This window comes from Cydia splendana, chromosome 2, assembly GCF_910591565.1.
Source record: "Cydia splendana chromosome 2, ilCydSple1.2, whole genome shotgun sequence".
Lineage (NCBI taxonomy): Eukaryota > Metazoa > Arthropoda > Insecta > Lepidoptera > Tortricidae > Cydia > Cydia splendana.
This window is the reverse complement of record NC_085961.1, coordinates 15,080,422-15,101,736: the sequence shown is the minus strand read 5'-3', so window position 1 is coordinate 15,101,736 and position 21,315 is coordinate 15,080,422. Positions and strand designations below refer to the sequence as shown.

Genomic DNA, 21,315 nt, shown 5'->3' with positions numbered 1-21,315 from the left:
ACTGACTCACTCACTTGATGATTATCAATACCTTTAGGGTACTTCCTGAATCCCCTAAAAGAAGCTGAAATTTGATATGTAAGATAGTTTTAGTACACAAACAACAAATAAATTCAAAAACTTGAATTTTTTAATCCCTAAGGGGATGATGAGGGGGTTTAATCTTGTATGGGGAATCAATAATCGCTGAACCGATTTAGTTGAAATTTGGTATGTAGATAGGTATTGTTATGGGGAAGGATATAGAATAGATTTCAACCTTAAAGTTTACCCTTACGGGCTGAAGGCAGATTTCAACCCCAAAGTTTACCCTTACGGGGTGAAGGGTTTATATGGGGAATCAGTAAGAAGTACATTGTGTAACAGATGCCCCCAGATACTTATTTCAGGATTTTTAATAGTAAATCACCCCAACCCTTTAAATTAGGGGATGGAAGATTGTCATAAGCAACTTACAAAAAGAAGTGAAATCCCAACAAAACATTTTGATGTAAAATGTTGCCCAGACGAAACCATAAGGCTCGCACTGTCAAAAAGTTATCAGATCTCTTGCCAAGGTTCTAACTCTACAAGCCCTAACTTCACTAGCTCTACACCTTAGTCAAAGTATGTAGCTCGGCCGTTTCGTTTCTACAAGAACTATTGTATGTATAATAAAAAAACCGCCCAAGTGCAAGTCGGACTCGCGTTCCAAGGGTTCCGTACATTACACAATTTTTAACAATATGTTTTTTTAGTGAAAAGTTAGTAAAATGTCTTTTAAAAACCCGTAGGGATCGGATCAAAAACTAAGTACTTAAGTCCGACTCACGCCACAGATTATACAATAGTTCTTACGAACAGATACTTATCTCTCAAACAAAACGCAAGTACCTACCGTTTTGATACCTACACAAAAATACAATGGAGTGACCTTCAACGCGCCGCTCCCCGCACCGCGCGCACCGGCACAACGCTAGGGTTGCTGACGCTTAGAAATGATAAATAAATACCCACTTAAACAGAGGAGTGAAATAAAAGGAAAGCTAAATCTTAAATTATACCTAATATTCCGATTATGCTTTAGTGTTTGCGAAATAGTCATTTTAAAAGGTCATATGTCCCTGCAGTAACCGCAGTGTTTACGCCGTTTTATAAACCGCGCAATAATCCCAGCAAGAATTAGTTTTAAAACTTCGTGTAATTTAAAACCAGATAGAGATTAATGTTACATAGTAAAGAAAAATAATAGAAACCCCATGAATAAAGGTAATGAGTAGGCACTTTCCGGTGTAAACTTACTGTCGTTAAAATAAACATTTACCAAAATAAATTAAAAATTTACTACCTATTTCAAATAGATAGATATCTAAATCTATACATTTGTCACACATATTAAACATTACATGTTTAATTAAAGAAATTCAATAGTAGGTAGGTACCTACTACCCGCGCGATTCGAACTTTAAGATATCGCGCCGTTAGACTTCACTAGATATGAAATAGTAAAGATATGTGACGTTCCACGGCAAAAGGTACCTTATGGCGGCTGGCGCTTACGCTTATTATTATCGCCACTCCAATATTCAGTCGGGGCAATGATACCTTTTGCCGTGGAACGTCACATATCTTTACTATTTCTTATCTAGTGCATCTCTAATTCATTTCCCGAATCCCGCCGTCCGTGTAACTATCGTAAAAATTGACAGTGCGGCGCGCGGTGACGTGCGTACGTGAGCGCGTGTGGCAACCAACTGGCTTGCTTTTCTACCGTGAACGGGAGCAGATTCGTAGGTATTAATCCGAGCTCGCGCAGAGAGTTCCATAGGCCTGCTCACGCTTAGCTCCACATTTCTAATAGGTTTTCCTGTCATCTATAGGTAAAGAGCTAATATGTGTATTTTTTTTCATAATAAAAAACCCAGTAGTTTCGGAGATAAGGGTAATGTTAATTTTTTGCCTGTTTTCTTAAATAACTTCTAAACTATTTATTTTAAAATTATGAAAAAAATATATTTGAGATTCTAATTCTAAAATGAGCCCCTTCATTTGATATATAACAAAGATATAGTTTTTTTTCTTCTATTTATCATTCATCTCAAAAGTGACCCCTTTATTTAAATTTATATTACATATTTACTTTACATGTATGTCTTTGGGTTATAGACAAGTTTCAACTTATTAGTCCAGTAGTTTCGGAGCAAATAGGCTGTGACAGACGGACAGCCAGACACACGAGTGATCCTATAAGGGTTCAGTTTTATTCCTTTTGAGGTACGGAACCCTAAAAATAATGATTATAATAAGTTTTTCACCTTATGCCCATGTGGCGGTAGCAAAACAGCCAAGCCACATATTTTGACTAAGGTGTAGAGTTAGTGAAGGGGCTTGTAGAGTTTGAAGCTTGGCTCGACAAGAGATCTGATAACTTTTTAACAGTGCGAGTCTTAGGCTTATGGTTTCGTCTTAGCAACATTTTACATGAAAATGTTTTTGGTGGGATAATTTTTTACAGTATAAATATTTATTCGTAACAGTTAGTATTATCTTTTAACATGATTTTTACTGTACATCTGGGCCCTATTTCACCAACGTGACAGGTGCGACATTTGTCGACATCACTGTTACTGACGTCACAGGCCTTTATAGGCTACGGTAACCGCTTACCATCAGACGAGCGGTGTGGTTGTTTGCCACCAACCAGTGTTGGGCGTAACTAATTACTCGTGTAATTTAATTACATGTAATTAATTACTCGTGTAATTTAATTACATGTAATTAATTACTCGTGTAATTTAATTACATGTAATTAAAATGTTTGTAATTTAATTACATAAAATTTAATTACATGTAATTAATTTTTCTGTGTAATTTGCAATTGTGATTACATTAATTAGTAATTAAATTACTCAATTACTTTTCATTTACCTTTTTAATAATATGCAAATATGAACAAATTTACTTGTAGTAATTATAAAGAAAAACTTTTAAGAATTCCATTATACGCTGGATAACGTTATAACATATTTTTTATCCCTGGAATCATACCTTTACAGGGTACTATGTGACAAACCACGTTGAATATGGCGGTCGGCGCTTACGTCGCGTAGCACCGCATTAGTTTGCACGATGCACATCCCTGGTGCGCCGGGTGCGGGCCAGCCCCAACCCTATCCTGTCTGTGATAGCGGACAGACTTGACTGCCCGTATATGAGACACTGCTGCGAAATGCATGTTTCCAGCAGTGTATATATATTGTAATAGTTAATTAGGTACTAACATTAGGAACGTAAGTCTACTAACAAATCTGTATGAGTCCATAGTTGCTCGAAATAAATATTTTTCATTTCATTTTCATTTCATTAGTATTAGGGCGCCGGTAATAATGACGTAAGTGCCGACCTAAGGTGCCTTTCGGGTTGGACTGTAGCAAAGGGGGGGCTGGGACTTGGACAATTGTCACAAGAAATACGACAGTTGTCACGAAATTCCGACACAGAACTCATTTACTGTCATGAATTACCGAAAGTTCTTTGAAATCTTGTGTCAATTGTCATCATTATCATCATAAACATCACAAGAAAGATACCTGTGTTTTGCCGATATAATAAAGTTATTTTTTAATAATACAATGATAGTGACAAACAGGAATAAGGCCCGTCCGATGGTAAGCTATAACCGTAGCCCATGGATACCTGTGACGTCAGCAACAATGTCACGTTGGTGAAATAGGGCCCTGGTGCTACATTAAGACACCGGTGCTATAATAAGCACATTAAAACACTCCCTTTGGCCGTGTTTTAAAATTCGTCATTCGTTGCAAAATTTCAATTTTTCGCACTTCTATCGTAAATAACTACCTATGTATTAATAAAAAAGTTACCTATATAAGTAAGTAGTTACTGCCTTTAAAAAGTATAAGTGTCTAAATGTTATTAGACTTTTTGATTCTTTAAAACGTCTTTAGGTCAATAAAGCAAGTGAAAAATTATTAGAGTTAGACCAAGAAAAGTCTGCAGCGATTTGGACAGCCCACGCAGTGAAGGTGTTATTTATAAGTCATAATTTCATAGAAGTTTCTTCAAATTGGCCTTATTAATGAGAGATTAAAAATATTCTAAATTATCTAAACATATTTTAATCTATTATTTCATCTCATACGTTCAATAAGGCCCGGGACTGGACCTTTTTACCTGCACTGACAGTGGATCTTCTTAGCAACAAGTACAAAGTCAGAATAATAGGGAGCAACTGCTATTTTTGAATGCTGGGCCTTGTTACCCGCCGGGCCTCATATGCCTGCACCTCACCTACCTTATTTATTTGTTTTACAAGGGGAACATTTGTTGATTAATCATGCTAATATTGATACCCAAACAAGCGAAACATTCTAAAATTGAACCACAAGCGTAGCGAGTGGTTCGTAAAGTTGAACCTCGAGCGTAGTGAAGGTTTCAAGGCACGAGGGTTAAATAAAATGTTCACTACATCAGCTCGTAAAGGCCCTCTTGATTGTTCGAAACGTATAAGAAGAGTGGCATTTAATTTGATGCAAATTTTGAGTTGTTTCCGTAGGTATACTCGTAAAGCTCAGTTGGTTGGTAAAATTGACTTTAAAATGATAAATATTGAATAACGTTAGTTTGAAATTGATTTAAATGATAAAGTAAATATTATCGGAGATATATATATCGGATATCGCTCTTAAACAAAAAATATATGTCGCTAGTCATTTATAACCTAGAAGCGCCAAATTACGCAAAATTATATTGAAATGACACCTGTCTATTGAATTTGAAGAATACTTTAACAAGGGTGGTTATCTGTATGACAATGCACCTAAAATAATTTTCAAATGTATCTATTATTTCTATACTTATCACGATAACAAATTCTACGTAAACCAAACCGCGGGCAATCCCTAGTACATATAGAAATAAATAAGTGTAGGTAAGTTTCCATTAGTGTACCTACTATTAGTGTACTAACTATTTACCATTGATAATAATTTTATAAACGTTTTGCGTATTTTTTACGGGCACCGCGCTAATCGCTAGCCCGCCACCGTCGATCGCTGCCTCCTGCCACGCGCGAAAACGCCGCGCGTTTGAAATGTAACTCAATATAAGCGCGGAATGCATACTTACGTATCAGTATTTAGTGTCGCCGTGATTTTATATTTCTAATATTTTGTGTGGGAACTAAGATCTTTATTATGACCGTGTAATATTAACTCTACAAACTTTAATTCAATATTGGCTATACTGCTTAACCAGAAATCAATATCTAGACAAGCACATTGTCTACATTTCTAATTTTTTACAAGTATACTAAGTTGCTAGATAATATCGTAATTTTACAATATCAGCTACTTTCATTCTTTATTGACAAAGTAATTCGTGTTTTTACGTTCACCAGAAAGCAGCTGTTCCAGATTTCTAAAAACCGAATATTGTGAATAAATTAAAGTGTTATTGAACATGTTACAGTTTTTTGTAACTTTAATTTTATATTTACATAGTTATTTAGCAAAATTGAAATATTTAAATATGGCCGAACGCTCCACCTATAATTTTCTAATATTTTACATAAATGTTATTTAACATGCATGCAATAACATATCAAATGAGAAAAAACTTTAATGTTATCAAAACCCATTTTTGTTCCACCGCTGGTCTAATAGCTTTGCATGCCTCAAATGTGCCGCCGCGACAGAAGTGAAACGAGCGGAGTAGCCTCCATAAATTAGTATTTATTTAAACATAGTGATTTAAAAACATCCCAATAAACAATGAATTCTTATCTTATCCTATCCCTTCTTTAAGTAATTCATTAGCTTTTTTGCGACAATCAATAGAATAGATACGGCTTATCTGTAAATGCATGTACTTGCATTTATACGTGTCTGTCTGTGAAAGTACAAATGGCGGACTTAATGCCTAAAGACATTCTCATTCATTTTCATTCTCTTCCAGTCATTGCATTGTTATGTTTACATTATCATGTTATGTAATGAAGAGGGATCTCTTCCAGTTAACCTATATCAGGCGTGGCTCACTCCGCGATTTCGTCGCTTTGCAACAGGTAGCTAAAAGTACATCCGTTCCACACCAATTTTGGTGGCTAGCCATAAGCCGCGCGTGGCGCTGTCGCCACCTAGCGGCCATATCTGTCCTGACCGTAACAGACGCGTTTTGTTAGAGAGTGAGGCTTCTGTACCTAGTAATTTTATTTATTCTGTGCCTATATAATTTGTATCATCCCTGTCTTTTCCGTGCCCCGCGTCATGAAAATGTTAACATGAATTGTCTTTCGCGCCTTTTCTGACGTGACGCGTGTGGTGTGGATTTTTAACGGCTACTGCGACATTGTGACAGTACAAATCAGCGGATATGTCTAGATATCGCGTGATAGTGTTCCAATCACACATTGGATGACTGAAATCTTATTTATTTTGTTTAAGTACATTTCTAGAGAATAGAGAATGTTTTGTTTCTAATCTTGTTTGTTGTGTTTCAATTTAACAATATTCTGTGCTATATTTTCGCACGTTTTGTAATGGATAGTCAACGGTAAAAATATGGGTGTACAAATCATCTCAAAAATATGTCCCATAACTCTTATGTCAGTGCATTAAGAACTATGGGACATATTTTTGAGTAAGTTGTCTACACCCATATTTTTACCGTTGACTGTACATATTACTTCTTAGACGCACATTATGTATTTCGTAGAAGGTATCCGTAAAGAAAAAAATTTTCCGCTCAATCTCGTTTTTATAATTCTTGTCTGATGGATATAGTATATGGATATACATATAGTATATTCCAAGGTCCATGGGATCAGATGGATGTCCCTCAGAACGGTAACCACTCCTGACATTTTTTTTTCTTTACAATTTAGTTAAGACTTAAATAACGCAATCCAAATCTCTATAGGTATAAGCATGACGGACCATTTTAACCGAAAATATTTAACCCATGTTTGTTTTTATTTATATACTGTTGTGAAAAAATCAATCTAAATACTAAAAAGTTCAATAAAACTCCCGAAAGTCCCGAAACCAATTTATTTCCATCTTTGATCAAGACTAACGGCCAAAGATACGTCTAAGGAAACTTGGCTAATATATTTAACGAGATAAGAAACTCTAACCGACAGATTGACACATCGGGCGTGTAAGATCGGCATTGGCAACAACAAGGCTCAACCTGAAAAGAGAGAACTACCTATAAAAATATAACCTGTTAACCGTTTACGTTAATACGAAGAAAAGAAAAAAATACGTCAGCGTAATATTAAGTTGTAGAATTTCCAAAGTTGATACTTAATATATTCTTCAACTTTGCAATGTTTATTGTCAGCTATTAGTTTACTTGCAAGTGTATGAATGATGTATGATGACTGTATGATAAGCCCATAGGTCTGGCCACTGCTAATTTACTTTTCAACAATCGTAGAATTGAATAGATAATATAACAAGTGCGAGTCGGACTCGCGCACGAAGGGTTCCGTACCATAATGCAAAAAAAAAAAACAAAAAAAAAGCAAAAAAAAACGGTCACCCATCCAAGTACTGACCACTCCCGACGTTGCTTAACTTTGGTCAAAAATCACGTTTGTTGTATGGGAGCCCCATTTAAATCTTTATTTTATTCTGTTTTTAGTATTTGTTGTTATAGCGGCAACAGAAATACATCATCTGTGAAAATTTCAACTGTCTAGCTATCACGGTTCGTGAGATACAGCCTGGTGACAGACGGACGGACGGACGGACGGACGGACGGACGGACGGACAGCGAAGTCTTAGTAATAGGGTCCCGTTTTACCCTTTGGGTACGGAACCCTAATAATAGAGTTATACTAAATCGATTATTAAAATTACTCAAGTGACGCAATGAATACCGATTCGTCCGAATTCGAAACGTAACCCTAACCTTCTAAGTTAGTTAATCGATATCTCACCCCTGGCATTGGCACCCCACACAGGGGTTGGTACAATCAACGCTTTTTGGACTTGGACAGACCGAACCGTTTTATAAAAAATTGTGAGGTTATGGAAAGTAACAGTATGTATGTAACATGTAACTATGTGAAACGCCTGTCTTCGAGTTGCTAAGATTTTCTTGTAGTAATGTATTTTCCCATGGACTACCTAAAGTCTAAAGGTGTTTAATTTATTACAAAATCCTACACGTCGTGACAATGAAAACTAAATCAATCTAATGTTTTTTTCTACAGATATAAAAAGAAAGAAGGTTTTAGAAATACTACGGTACCTATATACCTATTAAAAACGTACATTATTTTCGACAGTATATTTATTGTTGATAATTCATCACCGGTGCAATTAAAATACCGGTTTCATGAACTCACCGGATGTGCAAAAAACTAGTGAGGCAAGCATCGTAGCGGTATTACACGACATTTAGCAAACAGTACAACTGTTAATTAGAATTATCGAGTGTTTGTTAATCGATAAAATAACGAATAGGTCTCATTAGTAAGTGCCAAACGGACGTGACGATATTGAATGGGTTTGATATTTGATGGCTGTCTATTTCCACTGGAGAGTTTTAGAATATAAATCCTGGTAAGAGTCATGTTATGTATGTTATGACGGTATATTTATGTTTTATGTTGATTGGCGTTCACAACATAAGTCTTTTTGAGATTGATTGAGAGTTAACATGGTCAATAGTATTCATGTATTTATTAACAACAACATGTATCATGGGATAGATACGATCTTTTTGTAAGCTTGTCCCTAACACTCGTACTCCCAGATAAATACTAGTTTAACAAATAAATTCAAAAGTAATATAATTGTATGTATGCCTATTCCTATTACACATTGTACTCTACACTCTACCTCAATCTTTTTTGCTGACTTGTAGCATTGTAACTTCGACTTGCACTGTGCAAGTGTGCACAGTAATTTTAGGTCAAATTATTCTCAATACTTAAAAAAACGTTCGCATACAGTGAATAAAGAGTATAAATGCAAAAAATATATAAGAAAACGATGTGATACGTAACCAAGGGCATGGACGTCACCTGGTGAAATAAAATGACCACGGTATCTGGTAAAATATTATAACCTCTAAAATTACATTGCATTGACACTATCATGTGTAACGTTAATCCTTCCATCAGATGATGTCGCCGTAAGCCATCCTTAGTCATGACAGTAATTTACATTCAATCACAGAACACCGCCTCTAGAAACCTCATATTGGCCATTTTGTTCGAGGCGCAAATCACCAAACTGTGAGGTGCGGGAGGGGCGCTCACGGCATTGCCATTGGTCGTTTCAAACATGGCGCGCTGACACGTGCAAGCGTAGGGATGGGACATGTTCATTACAGGTAGTGGGTACTGCTACCAGTGATATCGAAATTTATTGTGGTAAAATTGTTACAAGTAGTATACTTAGAGTAAACTTACTTAATAATTATATTGATTAATTTAATATTTCATTAAGTAATTTAACAATGTACCTGAAATTTTTACTTAACATGTTAGGGCATTTCTGTTTAAAGTACCCAGAACATGAATTTTAAAGTTTTGATTTTTTATATTATTTCCACTCAGAATCGCAATCACTTTCGATACGAGAAAAAAGTGTCGCCAAAATCTCATACAATTATTTTCTTTTGTCCGTTTTATTAAGGTCATTGAAGGTTGTATTGAAAACATATTCAAATGGACCAATAATATATGCCTATTACAAATCAACTCCGAGTTCTCTCGCGCTTCTTTGAAGTTCATCATCAGGTCCATCTCGTGACATGAGACCTAACTGCTCACCTAGAGGATTCTAAAAAAACCATACAACATATGTCTATCACAAACCAACACCGAGTTCCCTCGAACTTCTTTGAAGTTCATCATCAGGTCCATCTCGTGACATGAGACCTAACTGCTCACCTAGAGGATTCTAAAAAACCCATACAACCTATGTCTATCACAAACCAACACCGAGTTCCCTCGTAGGTACTTCTTTGAAGTTCATGATCAGTACGGTTACCATCAGTTTGTCACTGACATAAACGCCGTCGAGAACGTAATTTACTTTCTATACATCTCGCTCGCACTCGCATATCAGTGCAAACGGGATGTATAGAAAGTAAATTACGTTCTCGACGGCGTTTTTGTCAGTAACAAACTGATGGTAACCGTACAGGTCCACCTCGTGACATGCGGCCTAACTGCTCCGCTGGCCTAGAGGATTCTAAAAAAACTTACACAACATGTTACCTATATATTATGTCTAAAATGGTACAATACGGTATGACGAAGCACGAAGTTTCCGCAACTGAAAAACCATCATCGTCACATCACTAGTCGAAAGGGAAAGGGATAGCGCATTGCATTTTCAAGTTGACGAAAAGGGACGGACATACTTCGCCTCTGCTTCTGACCAGTATAAAATGAACCCCGCGGACAAGAAACGTTATTCAATGAAATAATGAATTTGACTTTCCTGTGGGATGTTTTTCCATCTGTTTCGTATGTAGATGTCTTAGATGACTTGCCACACCATTTTACGCTGCAATATCCCATGATTTCCCAATGAATTCAATAGTTTACGATTTATTTTCTTAGACTCGTGCACACTGCTAACAGGTCGTAACCTTGGGCGCAACTGATCGGAGCGGCGCGCGAACAATCTTATATTTGACCTATACACCATACGGGCGGTGACCGCGAGTCGTCCTATAAGCTCGGTCTATAGGGGTTGGTCTGTGCATTCAATAAATCGCTGGCCCCATATTACAGGGTTCTATGTTTCACTTTTATCGAACTGAAATTTAAACATTGTCATAAAGACATTAAGTCGAATTTCAACTATCTTGAAAATGTAACATAGAACTTTGTAATATTGAGCTAGCGAAATGTAATCTCACTCTCCTCAGAGTCCTTCCAAAAAAAAATTAATAATAACAAAAGTAAGCCACTCTCTTCCCATTGTCGCTGACGTCACGGGACGACAAAAGCCGCGCAATTCTGGCACAGAATGCATTGTGCAGGTCGTCCCAGATTCGCGGGAAACCGGTATGAAGTGGGCCTTTGAGCAGGTTCGCCAGACGCTAGTGGAGAAATTGAGCAATTCTGAAATGTATATCTTAAGCTATATTATAGTAAGTTAACAGTTATTAGTGTTAATACGTTACACTTTATAGGGACGCGATTTGACCTAGGTGTACAATGCAGATTAATCTACGAGTAGTTTAAGAACTAGGGAAACTGCTTTCCAACATTTGCAACATTTTTGTTTATTCTCAATCCGGCACATTTGCCTTCAGAGATTCAGACTGTCCCCATTGCATGCTGACTATATAGGTTCGACATTTATATTTCCATCTTAGATGATTAATATTTAAGATTATAGGCTCCGTCACACAGGCGCGTTTTGCGGGCGACGCGTGACCGGGGCGCGCCGCTTTTACACATAAAACGCTCACGCCGCGCTCACGGCTCGCCCGGAAAACGCGCCTGTGAGACGGAACCTTATTTATACTAGCGGATCTGACTTTCTGGAGATAGGGCATTCTATAAGCATGTCTAGAGGTCACAGAGGATGATGGGGAATCGGTTACTGCGGTCATAATAAATAGAATAAAAAATATTTTCTATGAAAAGAATGTACATGAACTCGCTTATTCTCGACATTTTTACTAAATACATCGGGAATATCTTTCCGGTACAAAAACTTAATTTATTATTTCATATCGTGTAGCAATCGTGGATCAGGTCCGTGCTAAGCGCACACAACTTTTTATGTCTACTTTCACACACACAAATTACTTTTTTAATTATAAATTCCCATTTATTATGTAAGATAATATCTAAATTATTACCAATATGCCGTAAAACTTCTTTAAGGCTTGGCCACATACAGAGCGCGACGCAGCGCCGCGTCCACGCCGCGCGACCGCGGCACATGCTAACAGGTTACCGACGTCAAACAGACTGCGTCCCGCCGGTATCACGCCCCGCTTCTGTCGCGCCCCGCGCCGCGCGGCCCATTGCGTCCGCGCGGCGCGTGCGCAGCGCTGCGCCGAGCGAACGCGGCGGCCCGCCGCGTCGCGCAAGGTCACGTCAGTAGGATCGGACGTAGGCAGCGAGCGGTGCGCCGCGTTCCCGCGCGGCCGCGCCGCGTTCACGCGCGCCTTGAGGGCGTGTTGAGAGCGTGAGGCCGGCGCGATCGGCGCGCGCCCTGTTTGACCAGGCTTCGCGTCGGCATCACGCGGCGCGGACGCGGCGCTGCGTCGCGCTCTGTGTGTGGCCAAGCCTTTAGTAGCATAAAAATATTGCAGCATTATATTAAATTCTATATCCTCCCACTCCCACTCCCTCCCACTCCCACTCCCTCCGGGCGTGTTAAATTCGCCACTCGTTCTCGTTGCGAATTTCCTATTTTTCGCACAATATCAGTTTCGCACTCGTACATAACTATTATGTTTTCGACGTGTTCAATGAAATATACTGCAACATAATTAACAAAACAAAATTAAGTTTTTTTTTCAGGCATGGACAGGATTTATGGTGTACGTCTCATTATTGGTGCCACGTCCATTATAGGGGTGTATAAACGAATGCGGAGTGAAATTTGGACAAAGTTCAATATTGTTTTGAATAAAAAAACACCATTCTTTTTTAAAATAATTATGTTCTTATAATAATGTATATATCAAGGCTTAATGTAAAAAATAGTTTACTCCCATGCGACTCATGCGAGATGCTTTACGGCAGTTCTGTGATACTTTGTCCATCGCTGTCGAAAACACAGATGTCGGCATTTTATTCAGCCCCGATTTTATTTTTCGAATCAAACTCTGTACATTTTTGCGACGAAAATTATTGCAATATACTCGCCTCTTTAGATTTGCCCAAAAATCTTCTATAGGGCGAAGTTGCGGAACATTAGGTGGATTTGATGTCTTCGGTACGTATGGGATGTTTAACTCCGCCATTTTGCTAAGGGTTTTTTTTGGAATAATGGCTTGAGGCTAAGTCTGGCCAAAACACTAAATTTTCTCCTCTATGACTCGTATTTATGAAATCCCGCACTAATGGCAAACAACGCTCTATGTAGCGGTCGGCGTTCACAGCTTAACCTGACTCAAAGAATACAGGCTTAGACATTCCGCGTCGACTGATGGCAAGCCATAGCAAAACTTTTTTTAGGAAATTTTGTATGCTCAACATATTTCACGTTCTCATCGGTTGGACCATTGGTGTTCTCAAAATAGTAATTGCCTTGCCACTCGTTTCCATCTAACGTGAAATATGACTCGTCATCCATAACGCAAGTGACATTTTTTTAGCGTAAAATATTTCTTTGACTAATTTACGCAGCCGTACTTTCCGAGTGATTTCTTGGGTTTCAGAGACAGTGGGTTTAACTTTTCTACATCGCTTATTGATGCCCATATGTCTTTAAGATATTTTTTAACAGTTTTGCCGTCAGTTTTAAATTTTCTTCCGAGCTCTCTATAAGATTTTGCGACACGGCCGGCCGTAATTTTCTTTAATCGAGCTCTCTCAGAAACCTTGCTCAAGCTGGAATAGTTTCCAGAACCAGGCTTTCTAGCAGTGGTTTTCTTCAAGGCAAAGGACGCCAGAATATTGTAAATAGTGCTTCGACTCTCACCCATTTGCACAAAATGTTCCACCACCTTTGATTTCGGCCATAGGGGATGGCTACTATAGAAATTACATACTGTTTGACGACGGCGTTCTTGTTGATTTACCATAATTACAAAATTAAACACCCAATCTTTATGAGACTTACCAAACTGATTGATAGAAATATTGACTTTACATTGACAGCACATATTTTTTATTTAGATTTTTGTGTTTTTATATTTTATATATACAAACTTTGTCCAAATTTCACTCCGCATACGTTATATACCGTATTTACATTTGCGGATAACATGTTTTGTCAGGATATGGATCAGTATCCTATATTTCTATCCTCTTCGCCTTGTAGCGATCGCTTGATGTAGTTATCGGGGTTGTTAAAATTAAATAGATCTTAATTACCAGAGCGATTATGTATGATTTGTAACGGATCGCGTAATAAACACATAGCTGGGTAAATCATAGAGTTGTTACTCAACCATCTACAACCATTGTACCAAAACAGCCACTGCAAATGAGTGTGAAAAGCACTTCTTTAAGGCGCATCGGGGCCTTTTGATGTGCGCATCGGGGGCAGTTCAAACTTAGCGAGAATAAGATTAAGTAAACAGGCAGGTGAACAATATGACAGGGGAACCCTACAGTGGTCTAGGTCCTCAAGCAGGGTGTTTTTATCATTGCGACATCATATGAGAGCTTCGAACAATTTTGCAATTCTTTTGCCAATGAATAGGTCTCATTAGATAACTAGGAGATTTATAAAAAGAAATCAATTAGTAATAACAAAGTAACAAGAATAAATTACTATTTAATTGTTAGCTTAATAGCTTACAAACGAAATCAGCAGCCTTTTTTGATATTGATTGTATGAAATTAATTATGTAGGTACATTTATGATATTCCGTTTGAGATCCTTTTCGTTTAGTTTTTATTTGAAATCTATATGAACCTCATAGTTTTAAAAATACACCAAGTCAGTGTTTAGTGCAACAACCCTAATCTCGTGTATATTATTATTAGCTAGCACGTGTACAGTTTCCGTTTACACAAAACGCGTAAAGCAGTGTTTAACCTAATTCAACCCAGATATTGATATACATATAATGTCTATATTTAATATGATTCTCTTTAACCTTTTGGAGGCCAATGACCGATATATCCGCACCGCAGGTTCAACGCCAAAGACTGATTAATCGGTCACAAACCACAGAGCAACATAGACCTACGTGCAGATGCATAAAGTTCAATTTCAGTTTTGACACTTCGGTGACGTGGCGTCCGCATGACAGCTTTTGTGTTTGACACGGCGTCGAAAAGGTTAAGCTACAATACAAAGTTATCTGAACCAGAGTTCGCATCCTCTTCAAGTTGAAGACTTCAGCTAAGAGCGCTTTCCCGATTACATCCTACAAGGAACCCCGCTTAGCTTATTAATCCAGGATTTTATCCCTTATCGACATCAGGCTTTGTCAAGGTAGTAAAAAAATTTACTACCTTATAGGAGTAATTAGGTTAGAAATTCGAGGATCATGTCTACGTTAAATTAGGCCCTTATACACTGCTCTGTACTTCGGAGAGACGTCCGGTGCTGCGATTTTTAACTTTGTACTGTAGGAACCTCAAATTGAATTCAAAAACTGTATGTATGGTCTAACACTAACACATTGGCTCCACCTCACCGTGCGAAGATGCGTATCGCACGAGGATTCGTGCCTTTGGACGGAGATGCGGTGCGCGCCGCAGGGTATGCCACATCGAGCTCCAAAGTACCGTACGGATTTTGTACGCAGGTAGGCGCGATTCGTCGCGCATCGCAGCTTCGGACGAAGATACAGAGAAAATCGCACCATCGTACCGTCGTCGTTGCACGGGAATTCGTCGCTTCGCACTTCGCAACGACATGCGACGGCAGTGTGTTATGCCTAGGGAATACTCCCGGTACTGAGTTTGTATGGCGAGAACCGGGAATTCCCGGTTCCGGTACTGTGTTTGTATAGAAAACCGGTACCGGGAGCACTCCCTAGTTATGTCCCTTAAGATCCTACTCATCAAAACGTAGAATTTATTATACCTGCAGTATTAGAGTTGACAACATTTTGTTACGACAGACGTCCTAATGGTATTCCGATAAGGAATTTGACCCTTCATAAAAACTTCAAACTAACATTGTACCAGTACCTGAAGTCGGAGCACAATCCTGAAAACTTTATACGACCTTTAACCTAAGCTTAGGGGTCACCTTGAACTAAGCCTTAGACATGTTCAATCCCACTTAACACACATGCCCGGAATTCTGACCTTATGTATTTTGGAATAGTGTTCAGATTCCGTTGTTTCGCAATAGCTGCAGCGTTTAAATTAGGTACAGTGATAAATTACCCTCATCTGCTCGTTTCTTGAACCTGAGGCAATTTACATGAAAGGTAAAGATGGCGATATTAACAACTTGATTTGAAAATCGTTTACAAACATTATCATCTTACTAGCGTTGTCCCTGAATTTTTGTCACACCTCCTGGGAAGTCCGTTCGGCAACTGATCCCAAGATTTGGCACTGGCACTAGTTTTTTCGTAAGTGACTTCCAACTGAAGCTGAACAGCCAACCCAGAGGGGAAACTAGGCCTGATTGGGATTAGTCCGGTTTCCTCACGAACACGAACTTTAAGTAGGTACTTCCCTAAAAAGAGACTGGTAAATATCAAAGGAGATATTTTGTAGTTTTCGGACGTAAGTTCCGAAAATCTTATATTTTTGAAGCAACCGTACTTATTAACAAGATGGCAAAATCAGGTTTTACAGAGATCAAGAACCTTTAAAATATTAGTGTTTAACTATCTCTAAACAAGTTTAGACATCAGGAATTAAAAAACAAGTTATACAACCTACTTAGCTAGCTATTAATTAAAACCTCTAATTGTTCGTAGTGTACTTAATTACATAAAATGTTTATTTTCTGTCTAAATAGAGCGCAACCGGTGGTTGTAACTTACTTGGTTGTAACAGCAAAAACAGAACCGATTTTGATGGAATAATGACACACCATATGACGGATTTATTGCATATGTTAAACCAAAGACGTATAGGTATCATGAAATTCATGAAATAATAATTACACATTGAACACAATCCACCTATAACTGTGTTGTAATTGTAACTGCAAAAAACTGTTCCACAATACCTACGTTATTGTCTCTTACACTACTTTATTTGCAACAAAGATGATGTACAGGATTCATTAAATTGAATGCGTGGTAGGCAATAAAAATAAGAAGTCTTTATGAGACGGGACTCAATAAAGAATGCAGGGCGTGCTCTACACGTTCAATGCGGATCAAACGAAGGGCAATGATAGAGCTAATGTTTTCATATTAATGCTACATCTGACATACCTATATGTTTAGTGAAACCCACGAATCCGTCTGGAAATTTGTCAGCAGAAAAAGGCGGTAAATTTTAATTAATGTAAGCTAGCTAGTAGGTAAATGCGTACAAATGGTATGTACTCTTGCATGAAAGCTAAGAGTGCAGAGTTATGTGCCAAACCAAGTGCAGAGTTATGTGCCAAACCAAGTGCAGATTGTAGAGTTTGAGCAATTTTTTTTTTCTATATTGACAGACATTTCAGTTCTGTATCTGTTGCATTATAATTAATATTTAGCAAAATAATTGCTGGGCACATCTGCCAAATGCACCCAGATTGTTGGGCCAAACTGACTACCAAAAGGAATCTAAAGGGGCCCACAGATTACCAGTTAGCCGGATTCAGCCTGTCAGTTGTTTGGAACTGTCACCGTTTGTGTTTAACTTACAGGCTGATATCGTCCGGTGAACTGGTAATCTGTGGGCCAAAGTAAGAGATGTAAGGACAACCTGGGTCCACTTTGTAACATTACGGGCAACCGCTGAATCATAACAAGTGATGAAACACAGGAGGCCTGTGTGCAGCAGCGGGACACAAATGAGGCTATTTAAAAAACCTGGTTTATTAGCTATGTACACATACAAATCTAGTCACCTTAATAGGTAATAGTGTATTCAACAGATTGACCATTGCATCATCTTAGTAATAGTAATAGCCTTTATTTCATGCGTTTTTGTTACACTTTCATTGTTATTACATTTATTTATTAAATTATTTTCTTTAACTTTTATTGTTTTTCAATTTATTTTATTCATTTGCATGTCGCGTGTGCGGAAAAGGCCTCCCCCAGTTTTTCCCATTCCTTTCTATTCTGGGCTGTTCTCCACCAGTATCTGTCGAAATTTCGTAGCTCATCTCTCCATCTTGTATTCGGTTTTTTCTGTTTTCTCGGTGTGTCTATTAGTAACCATCTGCATCATCTTATGTATATTTTATTTGTAAGCAACATACATAATGCAAATTAGTTGTAACATGACTTGTAGAATGTTTTGCAAGAATTAAATATTAGTAATGCTGTAATTTCTGAATTTCTGAATTTCTGACTGCTAACATAGATATCCTTGTACCACCCCTCACCAACATATTCAATGATGTGCTACAAAATGAGATAATCCCCAATCAATGGACTACTTCGACAATCATACTATTACACAAAAAAGGTGACAAAAACAACATTAACAACTACCGCCCCATTAGCCTGATGTCAAATATATACAAAATCTTCGCCAAAATTATCCTCAATAGAATGACCAAGATCCTCGACGAAAGTCAACCGAGGGAACAAGCAGGATTTAGGAGCGGATATTCAACCCTGGACCATATATATGTAGTTAAACAACTCTTTGAAAAAGCAAAGGAATTCAATATCACCCTTTACTGCTGTTTTGTGGATTATAGCAAAGCCTTCGACTCACTTGAACATGACAAAATCTGGCAAGCCCTAATAAACCAAGGAGTTGAGATCAAATACAACAGAATCCTAAAAAACGTTTATGAAAACAGCAAGGCCAAAATTAAGTTGGACAGAGAGGGTGAAGAAATTAAAATAGGAAGAGGAGTCCGTCAAGGCGATCCAGTGTCACCAAAACTCTTCACGGCTGTCTTAGAAGAGGTATTTCGTAAATTAAATTGGGATGAATGCGGATTATCAATCAATGGCGAAAACCTCTCGCATTTAAGATTTGCAGATGATCTGATAATAATCTCACCATCCAAAGACAGACTGAACGAAATGATATGCGACCTAGATACAGAAAGCCAAAAAGTAGGGTTGTGTATGAACACTCTGAAGACCAAAGCCATGACCAATGGAGAACAGGAACCCATTTACGTCAACAACAACAAGATCGAATATGTAAACGAATACTTATACCTAGGTCAAATTATATCCCCACACGACTTGACTACGAAAGAACTAGACAGACGTATTGGAAACGGGTGGAAGCAATATTGGAACCTAAAAGAAGTTATGAAAAATAAGGAAATGAGTATGACCATAAAAAGGAAATTGTTCGATACCTGTATACTTCCTGTTCTAACATATGGTTGCCAAACATGGGCACTAAACAAATCCCACTACAAAAAGCTAGAAATTTGTCAAAACGCTATGGAGAGAAGTATGATGGGAAAGAGACTATCGGATAAAGTTAGAAATATAGATATAAAGAAATGTACTAAAACAAAAGATATTACTACAACAATTAAGAAGTTAAAATGGAAATGGGCAGGTCACACAATTAGAGGGAGAGAAAAGTGGTCTAAAGCAATAATGTACTGGTTTACTGGAGACAAAAAAAAGGAAGCGAGGCCGGCCAACAAGAAGATGGGATGATGAGATCAAGAGTGCAGCAGGAGGTTGCTGGACTACAATAGCAAAGGATAGGTATAAATGGAAAGAGTTAGGGGAGGCCTTTGCCTACAAAAGGCATACAGATATAAATTTAGATTAGATATATATATATGTTAACAACAAAATGAAATGTACTACAGAATACTTATCTGAAATAAAGGCTATTTCATTTCATTCAATGCTGTAATAACAATTTTACAGGATTCGGATTTATTGAATAATTTTTGTTGATATATTTAGGAATAATACAAAGTTCTATTCCAAAATATGAAATTGGATTTCTATTTGCCAGTTAGTTATAATATATAACATAAACTAATTGTTAGCTAAATGGTTAGGTATAATTTTTTGGGAATGTTGACATTCGTAAAGGCTAGATTAAGGAAATTCTTAGCAGGCTTTTCTATTACTAAGATTTTTCACAATAGTAAACAACACAAATTACATTTGAGTAACATGAGACAGTATACAATCTAAGAGTGCAACCTGCTATAACTTAATCACGTTCCCAATCTAGTATTTATGAAATTAGCGAATTTATCTGAAACACTACTAAACTTTGTATGTAGCAATGTTTTTTTTTCTTTTATTTGTAGGTATGTGAAGATAATATTCATTTTGGACTTAGCATGCAAAGAAATTAGTTTGAACTCTGTTCTGTTTAGAATTAAAACAACAGAGTTTATTGTTAGTTTAAGGAGTTTTGAAGTAACTTATAAGTCACTGCATATGATATTTTGTTAACAGCTGAAACTATGCCACAAATGCTGGTGAAAATAATTGATGGTTACAAGCCGTATCAAGAGCAACTGATAAACATAATTCCGTTCGATTCGAACGGTTTAGCGGGGCATGGACATCTGGGGCGACCGGTCCAGGCGAAACTACGCGACGCTCGGTGTAACTAAAAACTATTGAAAACCATGACCTACCTTCATGTCCGACACGATCTGCTGGTACAGGCTCCATAGAGGCGAACAATCCTTCTCCGTGGTTCCCTCCATTGTCAAAATAACACAACAAAAACACAGAAAACACGATCAAACACAATAACGAATCACATCCGAGAACGCGCCATTACTATCCCCCGACAACTGTTGCATTTTCATAATTATTTCACGCTGCACATACGCTTAGCGATTACCTACATTTCACCTAACGTTTCAAGACACAATAGAAACGTTAGAAAACGATTATGCTACAAATCAATATTTTTATAAACATGAATACCCTCAGTGTCTTGGCAAGAAGGAAAAATAACACTGTTTCAGTACAGGTAACACTAGAAACACATGGAATATTCACGCTGAATTTAATTGAAGTTAATAAACAGCATATTCATTCAAGAAAGTCCTTTTTTCGTGTTATTTTCATACACTAATTACGATTCAAAATTAGAACAGACGCGTATCCTCGCAATGGAGCGACAAGCACATCGGCCGGAGAAGGTTTGTTACGATTCGTCAATTTTTGTCTCAGTGTTGCTAGAATTATATGAAAAATAAAAACCGTTGTAACGTTATTATTGTATCGTTTTAATGGCCAGTTTTATTAACTTGGTATTTTTTCTAATCATTATTCCGTAAGCCTTTTCACATTTCATAATAAAATTTAAAACGCGTCTTAGATTTCAATTAGCTTTTATGTCTATTTATTTTATGCCAACTTAAAGTTAATTGACCAATTTTGATTTCATCAATGCAAACTCCAATAATGCATAATTTGGCGAAATATAGGTACAGTTGTTCAAACCAAATTTGTCAGTAAATAAGAACAAAAAAAATATACTAATCCTTTTCTTTTGGGTGCTAGAACTGTGTAAGACAAAGATATAGTTTGTCAAAGGACTGTCTCATTTCAAACATAGATAGAGAGAATCATACTATCTCCGTCTTACACTAGTACTAGCAC

The 21,315-nt window shown here is 37.5% G+C and overlaps 1 protein-coding gene across 3 annotated transcripts in view; it reads right to left on the bottom strand.

Annotated features, from left to right (window-relative positions):
* The window catches only part of LOC134804355 (protein MTSS 2), a 154,722-nt gene extending 133,856 nt beyond the window's left edge, over positions 1-20,866 (bottom strand). For 2 of the 3 annotated variants that reach the window (XM_063777374.1, XM_063777384.1), the window contains exon 1: positions 20,337-20,866. In XM_063777374.1, coding sequence (XP_063633444.1) covers positions 20,337-20,408 — 72 coding nt within the window. In that variant the 5' untranslated portion in view covers positions 20,409-20,866. The remainder of the gene's footprint in view (positions 1-20,336) is intronic. The other variant, XM_063777393.1, reaches the window with a different exon arrangement.
* Positions 20,867-21,315: the final 449 nt, after the last annotated feature.